General features: G+C 54.5%; 2 protein-coding genes across 2 annotated transcripts; one reads left to right on the top strand and one right to left on the bottom strand.

Annotated features, from left to right (window-relative positions):
- Nucleotides 1-3528: 3528 nt before the first annotated feature.
- Nucleotides 3529-7434, bottom strand: GLRG_02725 (MIF4G domain-containing protein; the record flags this gene model as incomplete). Its single annotated transcript, XM_008093410.1, has 8 exons — nt 3529-3719; nt 3780-3918; nt 3976-4281; nt 4342-4629; nt 4679-5125; nt 5183-7233; nt 7302-7346; nt 7416-7434. The coding sequence occupies 8 exons, from the start codon at nt 7432-7434 to the stop codon at nt 3529-3531; spliced, it is 3486 nt and encodes a 1161-aa protein (XP_008091601.1).
- Nucleotides 7435-10610: 3176 nt separating this feature from the next.
- On the top strand, nt 10611-13382 carry GLRG_02724 (uncharacterized protein; the record flags this gene model as incomplete). Its single annotated transcript, XM_008093409.1, has 2 exons — nt 10611-12408; nt 12466-13382. The coding sequence occupies 2 exons, from the start codon at nt 10611-10613 to the stop codon at nt 13380-13382; spliced, it is 2715 nt and encodes a 904-aa protein (XP_008091600.1).
- Nucleotides 13383-13874: the final 492 nt, after the last annotated feature.

Here is a 13874-nt window from a genome sequence, read left to right as displayed (position 1 = left end):
AAAGCCCTTGGCTCGACGTGAAGAGAGACGGAAAGGGAAAAGAGACCAAAGACGGAGAAAGGGGAGGCGCGAACGGGGTTCGAGACTCGATAGGACCGCGCCAGGCTTGGATCAATCCGGCATCTCACAGACTTACTGGGTCATGACGAACTGGGGGTGAGATGGCCAAGGAGGAGCAAGCAAACGACAATCTACAAGCAAGAATACAAGCAGCTGCCCTCGGGGATACCCGAAATGCACGGGTTGAACAGGCACCAGGGTCAAGCCAGAGGGGGTGTATGTATGGGTGCGGCGGTGGTCGGCGTAGCGCAAATGGTCACCCGGCTTCACACTCATCAACACCTACACGTGGGCCGAGTTTTGAAATCGCAGCCAGCCGGTTCGAGGCGCAGCTTCCATGCCTCCTCTGGGTTCCCGGGGACGTGTATCTGCAACCTACTGGACGTCTCCGGCTTTTCTGCACGACGACAATGACGATGGACCTCCCGTCGGACAGCCTCGCCTAGAAATGCATTATGCTTCTTCCATGCGTTGTAGCATTCCAGCTCCCCTGGGCTGGGCTGCTTCGTGTCTCGGAACCCCCTCGCAGCCGGACTGGTTGACAAATTGCGCATCATGGCCACCTCCGGGCCGCATCTTCATCCATCCATATTTACGTGTTTTCTCGCCTTGCGTTTGCAGCGTTGACGAGAAGGGGGTGGGGGCGCTTGTGACGGTGACGGCGGACTGCCTCCAACAAGGACCTCGCTCGCTGTCGACTCCCTAATCATCGTCTGTGGAATGCTCAGCTCATGCCAAGAGGTTATTCAAACACACCTGTCGATTCCAAGTTTAATAGCCTGTCCGGGCTAGAGCCGGTAGTCTCGACCAGTCTCCAGGTCCGAGCAAGTCCCGGGGGAATGCGACGTGAGCGTCAGCCAGGCCGGGAAGAGTAAAGCACGGCGCATCGGCTTACTTAAGCTGCCGCTCCTTCCCGCACCCTGGGGTTGCAGGCTAGAACGAAAGCGGACAGGACACAGTGGGGTCACAAGGATCAGATGGAGCCGCTGGGCGGATCGATATTCCAGCCCGGGGGTCGACCAGTAAAAGGGCAGCTCAGCTAGCTGTAGTTGTGGTGTTCTCGATGATTGCTTCTCACGATCGCGCAAGATCGTGGTACCTCGATCACTTCCTTCCCTCGGGGGACAGTAGAAAGAAAACATCAGAAAGGTTCGCACCCACATGGAACCGAAAGGACGGATGTCATTTGATTGGCTCGATTGGGCTTCCGGTGATGGATCCGTCCATTTAGGATGATTTAGTCTGAGGGGCTGTGTTACGTAAGCCCACCATGGGCTACATAAAGCAGACAACACTCCACATTAGTAGATAGATAGTCAATCAACTACATACACACCACCATACCTTGACAGGCTGGTTGACCTTGCAGAGGAAGGTTCCGGCCGTGTGGGGAATGCTTTCTGAATCATCCACCTCGTCCTCCATTTAACCTCACTTCTTCCATATCCTCTTGTTTCTCTGGCTTGGGTTCAGCATAAAACTTGTGGAGGTAGTGACGGTATCACAGCCGCCCTAATACGTCTGTGAACGTCCGAGCAACACTGGGTCGGCCGGGCTGGAATGTGAGATTTCCATGGCGCCAGGGCAACGACGAGGGGATGAGTCTCCTACTGCACCACCATTCTCGCAGCTCACGCTGCCGCTTTTTCGACGTGGATTCGCCATCTACTGCCGAATCGAGTTTCACTTGCGTGGCTAGTGGCCACTCCCATACGCCTTCATCCGCTGACGGCGCTTTGGGTCGCCATTGTCCCTTCTCGGCGCTGGTGCATGTGTAGACGTTCGGTCAGGTTTGCCAAGCCCACCAGGCTCCCGCACGTCCGCACTGCTTCTCTGTCCGTTTGCGTCCGGCTTCCGTCCAAGCTAAGAGGCTAGATATTGAGCCCAGGAGCTGCCGTCGGGGTCCCACAGCATTGGACAATGAAAGCACGGCTTTCAGAAAACGAGCAAACGGGAGGGGGCCCGTCCAAGAAGAAAAGAAAATACCGGCCACGTCAATGTGTCTGCATCGAACCGAGTCGCCGAGATCTGCTCGTCTGTTGTCGGTCCAGCTGGGCTAGGGCTCACACCTTGTACCTGCATGGACCGCGCGGGATCCTTTCTTGCAGTAGCAGCAGTCTTGCGTCCACCGGATGTATAAACCTGAACGTTAGCTTTGCAGCGCCGCAACAATCTCAATATCAACAACAACTCAGCTCGTTGTCGGGACAGTCGCCATCTTCTACCCAACACCAGACACCATTGCTCCCGGATGAACCTGACGATGACCTGTCTGCCCCAACCGAGATAGGTGTACCTCGTAACGTTTCCTCCTATGGCCTGCCAAGAAGCATCGTCGTGTCATATTCGATCTAAACGCCTGGTAGCGTCGACTAAGATTACCACACTCTACCCTCTCTTGATTTGCTGCAGGTCACACCCCCAACCAGCACGTCGCGTCGCGCTTTACCTGACCATTCGCTCACGAGCACACCATACCTGCGATTTTTGTACAAGAACAGAATTTGGCTATCACGATCACATAATGATTCGTTTTCTCGCTGGCTCCCCATTGATGCCGCACAATAAGCAACTGCTCCATGTGACAAGTCTGGCACGCATATATCCAGAAACGCAGTCTGTCTTGCATATGCATATTGTCTATATTTCCCACCATCTCGAAAAGCACTTCCCCGTCCCCTCACTTAACGAACGTTAACGTTGACGAATTATGTGACTTCCGTCCACGCTAAAAGGCAGTAGTGACCGCAGAAGTGTATCTGGCTCCGGCAATAAGAGCATCAGCTCCAGAGGGCGCGGTGCCTGCCCCCCATGCTCGAGAACTATACTGAAGATCTGCCTTGCTCCTGCTGTCCCACCCAGTCATCCCTTCGGCCCTCCATAGTCGGCCCACGCATCGAACGAATCTCAAGTCGGGTCTGTAGTAGTTGACTATCGCCACAGCGACCCGCTGCCCTCCACATACGAAACGACCCCGCTGCCTAACTGCTACTTAGGGAGCAATCGTCTGTCAATTTGCTACTCAGTCTTGGCCAGACCTTGAATATTCGGCTTGTCGGTCTGGAGTATCAGTTGGACGAAGCTCCCAAAAGCCTCAACAACCATCATACCCGTTCTTGATTACTTCTTACGCCCGGCATTTTTCGTGTACCTCGGTAAGCCTCGCGAGTCATCCTATGGTTTGAAAAATCTTGGATGTTTCAGCAATCCGGCGGTCTACTTCGGCGGCGTTTGTTAGACTGCAATGGTGAATGTGTCCTACACAGAACCTAGTCCTGTGTGGCTTGATCCCTTCACGTCCTATAGTCAAAGTAAGAATTTCCCGTCGTTAGCAAACTCTACTGGTATTTACGACCCCTGCGAGGCTGTTCCTTCCGGTCTTCCAGCTTGGACGCGGAACCAACAACCATCATGCAATGCTTGCGGACCATGACGTGATGGTGTGTTGGAGTAGCCATCGACTGCCCATCATCGTCGGTTGCCGGGCTCCGCGTCCGAGTGGGAAGAGGGTGTAGTCGCCTGCATGAAGCATGATCCACGCTTAATTGACGATTCGTACCAATCAACATCACTTAGCTGAAGCTTTCGGACTCGCTGTCCGCCGCGGTCTTTGCCGCGATCCGATCGGTTGTGGTGGTAGGACGTCGGCTTGTCGTGGCCTGCTTGGGTCTTGTAAATATTTGGGTTTGGGTGTAGTGGTGACACTAGGTAGTTATTACCATCGGGATCCTCGTTCTCTCGAAGATCGTAGTTCAAAACAAGGTTCTTGATGCGCTGTTGTTCTTCCCTTTCAGCTTGCTGCTGGGTCTTCATGGCGACAGCGAATGTCGAGTCTGAAGGAAGCTCCACAGTTCGGGTCTGTTGTAAATGTCAGAAAGGTCATGAGTTGACTCGGACATCCGTAACTGCACGAACCTGTTGGCGATTGCCTTTTTTCGTCAAAAGAGAGAAAGCCATCGTGTTGCTGGGAGCGGGAGCTCCGGTTTCTACTGGCTCGGATCCGGTTGCCGTCTCTTTGGACTTGCCCCGTACGGGGAGCGGCACGTCGAAGAGAGGCTTACGCTCGAATTTGCGCGATTCCAAACTCTCGGCCATCATTTTGGCGTACTCACGTTCGAATTCGGCTTCAGCCTCCGGGTCTATTTGTTCCTGTTGGCGAGTGACGACAATGGCTTCATCCTCGCTGTCAGATTCTGCGCGCGATGTGTCGGCGTCTTGGTCCTGTTCAATGTGTTAGTCACGGCCTCTATATCAGCAGACGGGGGTAAAAGTATATTCTACCTCGACGCCATCGTCTTCAGAATCCGTTTCCTCTTCATCGGCCTCGGCTTCAGGAAGATGTTCATCGCCATCTTCGTCATCCGACGAAGAGCCTATCGATGCGTCATCTGCCTCAAGGGTCTTGTCGGCTCCAGAAAGCTTCTGATCCTGGGCTATGGCAAGTTGAAATGCTTTTGAGGCTTCTTCCAAATTGGATGCCAGCTTCCACTGCGGTCGCGTGAGGGCAAATGTGTCTTGAACAATGAACTCGATGTCCATGGGCAGCGACTGTTTGGTGTAGATATAGTACTTCACCGAGTCAGTCAGAATCAATGACAAAGTCTAGCACTGCACGAACCTGGAAGAAAGACAAAAAGTAGTCTAGTTTCTTGCCTGCTGCGCCTTTGGCAAAGTACATGCCGCATGTTTCCAGGATGGTTGCAATCAGGCGAATGCGGAAGAAGTCGTCTGGCAGGTCGAAGTGGTTTAGTCGACCGGGGGTAGGAGGACCACCATGGCCGAACGTCATGATTTTGTACATGGTATCGAAAATGACTGGATGCTCGACCATTCTATAGTTGTAAAGCTCGCCAATGTACTTGACTTCCGAGATCCGTCGTTGGTAGAACTTGAAATCGTTCTGCTCTAGACCGAAGCAAATCGATTCCATGACATTGTCGATGACCCTGACGACGAAAGCTGGATGGTAACGATAAAGAGCGCTGAGGAGGATAGCAAGGAGGTGAATGTTGCCATATTTAACTTTGCCGGGCTTGGAGAAGACTTTCTCGAGGATACCGACAACCTTTTGGCAATGGGTTAGTCCGTGAGAAATGCACGAGTTCCTAATGCTTCGGCTTACCTCAGCCTCTTCCCAGTGAAGTCTGCGTATCTGCTTCAGGATCTTGCTGTAATTACGCTTAGTCATGTCCATGTAGATCAATTTGCGGATGAATAGCTCCATGGGAGTTCGCTCCTTTTGCTGAATAGCGGGCCGGTCGGGAGGGTCGACGTAGTAGACCGCATTCTCAATCAGCATACGTTCAGCCTGCCCAATGTGCTGGACAGACTTCTTTCGCTGCAGTGTTTCAAGAAAGGTTGCCATGCGCGGCGAAGTCTCCGGGTTCCTTAGAAGATAACGTCCGCAGTTCTCCAGCAGATTGCAAATGATTTCAATGTTCATTCTTGAGAAATCGTCGAGGCTGACCTTGAGACAATGGAAGACAACATGCTCCGGCACGATACCGAACTTGGTCAGCTCGGCAAGGTACCGGATGTTGCTCAATCGGACTTGGCCGAGGAAGTCCTTGTCTTTCCGTCTTTGAAGACTACGAAACTCGGCATCGAGATAGTCAACGAGCCCCTTGGGAATGTCTGGCATGTATCTTCCCAAGGTTGCGGCAAGCCTCGACCACGAAGGCAGAAGATCGCCTCGGCCTTTGGGGACCTCAGTCAGAGCTTTGACCAATCTGTTTCGGGAGGCCTTCGAGTTCAAGTAGCAGAAGTCGATGGCAGCTTGATCGATGACGTCCTTGTTGGTAAGGTCTGGCAGTCGGGCCAACACGGCATCGACCTGCGCACCAATCGTCTTGTTGGCGATGGAAGTGGACAGGTCTTCGCCTGCGTCGGGGCCTTTCGGTGCGTCTGGGATATCCGCCGGGTCGATCTTCTTGCCGACTTGCTCTTCGTTGTCCGGTTTCTTTTTTTTGCCGTCGTCAAGGAGAATTCCAGGGACCTTCCCCTTGAGATCGACCAGGTTTTCGTAAAAACGTCGCTCATCCTCATCTTCCCAGATTCCAGCACCGTCCCCAAGACCACGTAGATAATCGCCAGCTTTGACCAAACCGATGGATCCGTTGGTGTTCGCCAAAGAGTCGTCATTGTCCTTCAGGTCAGGCATGTCGGCGCCAATCGCATCCGCGATGGCCTGGGCATTTGCCACAAGCCTCTCCTGGGCCTTGAGCTGCTTCTCAAAGTTCGCCTGACGATCCTCGAAGACCTCGCCAGACTTGACGTAGGCCTCGGCGTTCCGTCGAGCTTGGGAGTGGATGGATTTCTGGTCACGGAGAACGTGGCTCTTGACGTCCTCAAAGTATTTTTTAAGGATGGTCTTGAACTTTTCCTGGAGCTCCGGAGGCGTAAATGGTTGGTCGTCGGTATCCCCAACATTTTCTTCGCCGCCGCCGCCGTCGCCCTGCGCAGTGTTATTGGCCGTCTTAGTTGCGCCATCCTCTTCCACAGTTTTACGTCCTTCGGCTGCCGAGGACTTTACACCTAGAATATCCCAGCTGAAAGCCTTGACGAAGATGACGAGTAGCGGCAAGTTGACATGCTCCCTGTCATGACCCAACAGATCCTTCAGCACCTCAAGGGGGAAGGGCTCAGCAGCGCCGCTTTTGTTCACTTGAGCCCTCGGCTTCAGCTCGGCAACCTTGCCTGTGGCGCCCTTGGTGGCATCGTCGGGTCGTGTAACGTCATCGAGGGTTCGAAGAACATCAACCAGCCAGAGTTCGGTGACGACGCGCAAGAGCACTCGCTGGCGCGTCAAGCGCTCTTTCTCCTCCTTCTCGCGGACCTCAGGAGCCAGCGACTTGAGCAAGCTTTTGTCAGGCGTTGCCATTCCCTTGCCAAGCAGCCATCCCAGGTTTTCGGTGAACTCTCTGGGACCAAAGCGCTGGTGCAGAGCGCTCACAATCTCGACGCCAGCCTCGATTTCGCCCGGAGACTTGAGCCTACAGAGACCTTCATAGCAAGCAGAGATAATCTCGGAGAGGTACTTGTGTAGGCTGAGGGTGCGGATCTCTTGGAGGAAGGTGTTGAGGGTGGCTGCTGAGATGGCAGTTCGAAGGCGCTTGATGAAAGCGGTGTTCTTCTTTAGGGACGAATCGAGCGACTTGCTGACAGCGAACACATCTAGGTGGGTAGAAGGCAGTCAGAGGAGTGGCATTCGGCGTGGTGGGGTTTGGGCATGGTGCACGAACCTTGGTCGCCATCCCAGGCGCGACTGTTTAAGGAGCGCAATTCGCCTGGACGGTAGGTAGTGTCAGCGAACTATAGATGTACGAAGGACGAAGCGGCGGGTGGGGAGGACGGACGCTTCCTTGCACGATCCATGGCGGATCGTGTAAATGTTTTGCTGTGTGTGAAGAGGTCGGATGCGGACAAGGGCTACATAAGGCAGGATCGCAGCGATGATGTCGAAGGTTGATGCTATGGGATAGGGTGTCGTAAACGAATGTGACTCTGCGCGTCAACATGGGCCGGCATCGGTAAGGTGGTTTGCAGCAGCAGGCCGAGCCTGAAAGCGCAGGTGATCCTGTCGGGTTGTGGTATTCGGTGCCGTTGAAGCTCGGCGGTGCTGAGAGAATTCTGGACCTGGCGTGAAGGTGATGGGCCGTTGGCTGTAGCCCGATCTGCAGAAATTCGGAGGCGGAGGCGGTTGTGTTTTAGCGGGCGCCTGGTAGCGACCTCGAATTCCTACACTAGAGGGACTGGACGTTCCCCACATCACAGGGAGCCTTGCTGGACTCCTGGACGTACAAACAAGGTACCTACGACGTGAGCCATTCACTGCTGTCTACGCAGGTACCTGCATAAGGGAGGCAGGTAGGTACCATGAGCCTTAATCCGCGCAGGTGCCTTGCTTATGACACAAGTAAGGCAGGCGGCAAGTCAGAATTTCCTTTGAAAGCTACCTACGTTGGAACTCGGATAGAGAGGAACCAAAATAGCACTCAGCGCATAGGTAGGTAGGTAGTACCCTGCTACAGGCCTATAGCTTTCGCGTAGGGCACTCACTTCACAGTAATTCTAGCGCCCTTGAGAATTGTCTTCGGAGGGATTTACAATGAAGCGAAGAGGTGGGGCCGAGCCTTGGAAGTGACTTTATTGCACCAGGCGACCGTACATCTGTCCCTGGCCGGGCCGACAGTACGCCGACCTTTCCACATTCATGTGCTTGAGCACTCTCTCGCCTCGGTGTCTTTGACCACTGGAAACAACAAGTTGTTGAAGCAAGCGAGCTGAAGTGAGTCGAGGTCGAGGAGGGCTATCCCATAGGCTACTGTCACGCAAATGGCAGTTCCGTTATTATGGCTTGATCTCGGCTTATAGGCTAGCAACAAGGACCTCTTGTTTCGATACAGCGAGAGCTATCGGACTATATCTAGCCCCCCAAGGCCTACTACGAATGGAGGGGGGTGCGAAGATGAGATCGTAGTTGACAAGTCAAATTTGAATTGCCACAATGTCTGTCGATTGTCCAATGACGGAGGGATCTTTAACCCAAGCTCGTCGATCCAAAATTCTAGTCCACCAACGGTATCATCACGCTATATGCGACTTGATATTGGACAAGGCAAGGGACTTGCGTGGGAATTCCTGCTGGCTTGTGGGTCGTTTTGGCTGTCTAAAACTATATCTCCACTGACTGGCGACGTCCCCCCCGTTTTCTGTCGACGTTCTGCCCGTATGAACCCGATGGAGCTACGAGGACATAGAGCTATGCGACCACGCAGTAGACCAGACAGTAATTCGTGATGGTTACATCGGTATGTCGCAGCAACATGCCACCACTCGAGCCTTCGCCGCCACACCCACACACGACAGCATTTGTGGACTAGGGCAGAGAGAGAGAGAGAGAGAGAGAGAGAGAGAGAGATAGATAGATGGCTGTAAGTCGTGTAGGTCCGGGCTATTCTTCACGGCTGGTTACATTAGCTTATACGTTGTATAACGTGCTACGTTGTTGGTATAATTATCCGAAAGGGCACAAGGCGCCTCGCTTCATGTTCCGACCCATCGCCCGACTTTTGATGTTTGCCGGGGGAGCCCTAGCGAACTAGGGTGTACTGTATGTATGGATTGATGGGAGCCATGCTCTGCATATACATGCTGCAGTATTTACTGTGCATTGCAATACTCAGGTCGATGTGCGTCCGCCAATGCATTCAGTCCTTTGCTGACAATTGCCAAAGAAGCTACTAGCACTATGAGATTAATCCGAAGAGACTCAAATGTCGATCACCATCTCTCGGCACTGTAAAAGGGGCGTCTGGCGGGATGACGAAGAGCGATGACATGAGGCTCTCGCGGTCGCATTTACATGCCTTGGAAAAGTAAAGGTCGCAAGAGTTGAAGCGACACAGAAGCCGGCATAAATGGTGGCCATAGTTCCTAGTGCCCTGAGGGCCTGTTCCGGAACCCTCCAACGGGCCATTTTCGGGCCCAGAGGCATAGGTCCGGGTCCAACCGCCCTTATCTGGCCAACCAGGACTTCAAGGGGGTGCCCGATAGAAATACCATACCTAGGTACAGAGTACTTTTAGTAGTAGGTAGGTGGTCTGGCGGTTGACGCATCTCCGCGCTGAGAAGGCTCCCTTCGTCCCCCTTGCTTTCTGCCCTTATCGCCCCAATAGCATCAGTCAACGGTCGACGTCAAGATCATGGCCGCAAAGAATATGACGCCTGCTGATAAGAAAATAGCGCCTGTTGATGACTTGACGTTGGTCTTCTTCCGCGGACATTTCAGCATTCAGACCTAACAAACACACACCCTGGTTAGGATATCGCATCTCCTCGCCTAATACCGTGCCGTACCCGTCAAGCTACTTCTGGACGCCGGGTGCATTCCACTTACACGGTACTTGGACCTTGGCTGGCACAGGCACAGAGGGCCAGGGACCTCAAATGCCTATGGTATGTATTCGTATAAGCAAGCGGCCATTGTGGAATTGCCCAAACGTGGGCCCGCCTCAAGGCCAGTCGGGGCAGCGTCATCTCTTGGTCTGCTTTGCCCTAGCGTCACCCTATCCGGTGTCGCGGTGTTGTACCAGCCCATCCCATGCTACCCGTCCCATCTGACGTGCGTCCGATCCGCCCACACCATAAGCGCCCAACTCCGGCTCCAGGAAATTCAAATCTCACATCCGCCAGTCTACTCAATATGTGGTACTTATTCACATCGTTGTCCGGCTTCCACAAAATGCATCCCATCTCTCTCGCTCTCCCCCTCTCTCCCTCTCTCTAGCTCTCCCTCTAGCTCTCCCTCTAGCTCTCCCTCTAATTACCTGCTCTGCTGTCTCTGGCCCCTAGTCACATCTTGACCTCTTATCTTCGGACCTTATCTATGATATATAACGCTTAAGCCGCCTTTTCTTTCTTTTCTGCCTGGCCTGGAATTACAGCACAGAACAACTACTGTTTGGAGCTTTGTCATCCTTAGTATACCGTTATAACCCTCTCGATCCCAGGGGCCTAGACCGTATACAACAGCTGTGACCCTCGTCACGATGGAGTTCGTTCATTCTCCTGTCCCCGTTACCTTCAGGGAAACCTTCGCCAAGACAGATCTCGGCTTCCCCCCGAGTCCGGCTACCACAGTTAGGGAGGGTCTATCCTACAGCGTCGACGGCGGATCGGATTGTTCAGTCTCGGGAGGTCTACTGGACGAGCCTAGCGTCGAGGGTCCTCGCAGCTACCCCTTGCCTCCCAAATCAAGAACCAACAAGGTCCTGGCCGAGGATTTGAAGACACCAGACAACCACGTTACCCGGGACCCTCGACTAATACGCCTGACCGGAATCCACCCATTCAACGTCGAGGCCCCCTTGAGCGACTTGTACGACGAAGGATTCATCACCACCAAGGACCTGCACTATGTTCGGAACCACGGAGCCGTACCCAAAGTTGACGATGAGGACATGTTTGACTGGGAATTCACAATTGAGGGTCTGGTTGAGAAACCCATCAAGATGACGCTAAGAGATCTCATCTCGGACTACGAACAAATCACTTACCCGGTCACCTTGGTCTGCGCTGGAAACCGCCGAAAGGAGCAGAATGTGGTCCGTAAATCGAAAGGTTTCTCTTGGGGCGCCGCCGGCTTGTCAACAGCTCTCTGGACCGGTGTGTCGATCGGCGACCTCCTTGCCCGGGCGATTCCCAAGCGAGGTGCAAAGTACGTCTGCTTCGAGGGCGCCGACAAGCTACCCAACGGCTACTACGGAACGAGCATCAAGCTCAACTGGTGCATGGACCCAAACCGCGGGGTGACTGTATGCTACCGCATGAACGGCGAGCTGCTGCACCCTGACCACGGAAAGCCTGTCCGCATCATCATTCCCGGTCAGATCGGTGGTAGGAGTGTCAAGTGGCTGAAGAGAATCATCGTCACCAAGGAGCCCAGCAACAACTGGTACCACATTTACGACAACAGAGTGCTCCCCACGACGGTCTCCCCTGACGCCAGTGCAGACCTGCCGGAGGTGTGGAAGGACGAGCGATACGCCATCTACGACCTCAACGCAAACAGCGCCACCTGTTACCCCGCCCACGACGAGATTGTTGCGTTGGTCGACGGGCCAAATTCCTACAAAGTGCGCGGTTACGCATACGGTGGTGGTGGCAGGAGAATCACAAGGGTAGAAGTGACCCTGGACCGCGGCAAGACTTGGCTCCTTGCCAACATTGACTATCCCGAAGACACATATCGGCTAGCTCCCGAGGGAGAGACACTCTACGGCGGCAGGGTCGATATGGACTGGAGGGAGACCAGCTTCTGCTGGTGCTTCTGGAACCTGGACATCCCTATCGTTCAGCTTGCCGACGCGGCAGACATCATGGTCCGTGCTATGGACGAGAGCATGATGGTGCAGCCGAGAGACATGTACTGGAGTGTACTGGGCATGATGAACAACCCGTGGTTCAGAGTGGTCATTCACAAGGAGGACCACAGCCTTCGCTTCGAGCATCCGACTCAGCCGGCACTAATTGCCGGTGGATGGATGGAGCGCGTCAAAAAGGCGGGAGGCAACCTGTCCAACGGCTTCTGGGGCGAGAAAATCGAAGGAGAGGCCGAGAACGCCACCGTGCCGGAAGAGATCAAGGAGACCTGTATGACCAGGGACGGCGTCAAGCGCAAGATCACTATTGAGGAGCTACGCCAGCATGTCGGCGAGGAGCAGCCATGGTTTGTCGTCAACGGCGAGGTTTACGACGGCACCCCCTTCCTCGAGGGCCACCCCGGCGGCGCCGCCTCCATTTTTGGCGCCGCCGGCCAAGACGTATCGGAGGAGTTCTTAACCATCCGTAAGTCAATGCCCTCACCACGCAGCCCATGCATCTGCTAACGAGCCGCCCCTACAGACAGCGAGAATGCTAAGAAGATGATGCCCGACTATCACATCGGCACACTAGAGGAAGCTAGCCGGAAAAAGCTTGCCGAAGGCGAGATCGTGCCAGACAACGATGACAAGACGTCGCGGTCTGTCTTTTTGCAGACCAAAACCTGGACCAAGGGTATCCTCTCGGAGAAGAGGGAGGCCTCGTCCGACTCGAAGATCTTTACCTTCACGCTTGAGCACCCGGGCCAGATGGTTGGCCTGCCGGTCGGCCAGCACCTGATGATCAGGTTGCGCGACCCTGTCACCCGCGAGGCCATCATTCGCGCCTACACGCCCATCTCCGAGGGCACCGAAAAGGGAAAACTCGACGTGCTCATCAAGATCTACTACGATACGCCGGATCGCAAGGGCGGCAAGATGACGCAGGCCCTCAACTCCATCCCCATTGGCCACTTTGTTGACTTCAAGGGCCCCGTCGGCAAGTTCGAGTATCTCGGCAAAGGGCTCTGCTCCATTGCCGGCAGGTCGCAGCGCGCCATCAAGCGCTTCATCATGATCTGCGCGGGTTCGGGCATCACGCCCATCTTCCAGGTCCTGCGAGCCGTCATGAAGGACGCCGCTGACCCGACGAGGTGTCTCTTGCTCTACGGCAACCGCGCCGAGGATGACATACTCTGCCGCGGGGAGCTCGACGCCATGGCCGCGGCCAACCCGGACAGGTGCCGCCTGCTCTACTCACTCACAAAGCCCGATGCGTCGTGGACAGGTTTCGTTGGTCGAATGGATGGCAAGTTCTTTGTGGACAAGGTGGGCACGTACCCCAACGAGGCGGGTGGCGACGAGCTCGTCCTCGTGTGCGGGCCCGAGGCCTTTGAGGCATGCGTGCGCACCACCCTTGGGGGCCTCGGCTGGAAGGATAACGACTTGGTCTTCTTCTAAGTCGGTCGTTTCTGTTTCGCTTGGTGGACAGATGGAAGGTCAAACATTCCCAAGTTGGGTATCTCCTCGGACGACTAGACGTCTTGGGACGGGGGGTGTGTGGAGGTAAGGAGGGTGAGTGGGGGGGGTTCCGGCTGATCGAGAATGGGAAGATGGAGGAGAATTGAGCATCTCCGTACTCCGTTCTAAGCGGCTGAAACTTGGGTAGAAGATCGGAGGTGTGGTGGGGGTGGGGACTACATGGCACGGGCGTTCGGTGTGCTTATCAGCGGGTCTCTATTTGGCGTTTTGGGGGCATCTCCGCGGGCAATTGAAGGGATTTACACCTCCACCATGACGACGAACACAATGCGAGTTGCACGCGGCCCCGGGGTGCTGAAACTTACCAGAACGGGCGCAGAGATGGGATCATTATCTTTCTCCGTCACGAGTGTTTTGAAATACAAATACCCTCATGGCACCTTGCGATTAACTCCGTTCCATTCTGTTGGG

Source organism: Colletotrichum graminicola, assembly GCF_000149035.1.
Source record: "Colletotrichum graminicola M1.001 genomic scaffold supercont1.8, whole genome shotgun sequence".
Taxonomy (NCBI): domain Eukaryota; kingdom Fungi; phylum Ascomycota; class Sordariomycetes; order Glomerellales; family Glomerellaceae; genus Colletotrichum; species Colletotrichum graminicola.
Note: the sequence above shows the minus strand (reverse complement) of the source record. Positions and strands in the feature narration are given on the sequence as shown.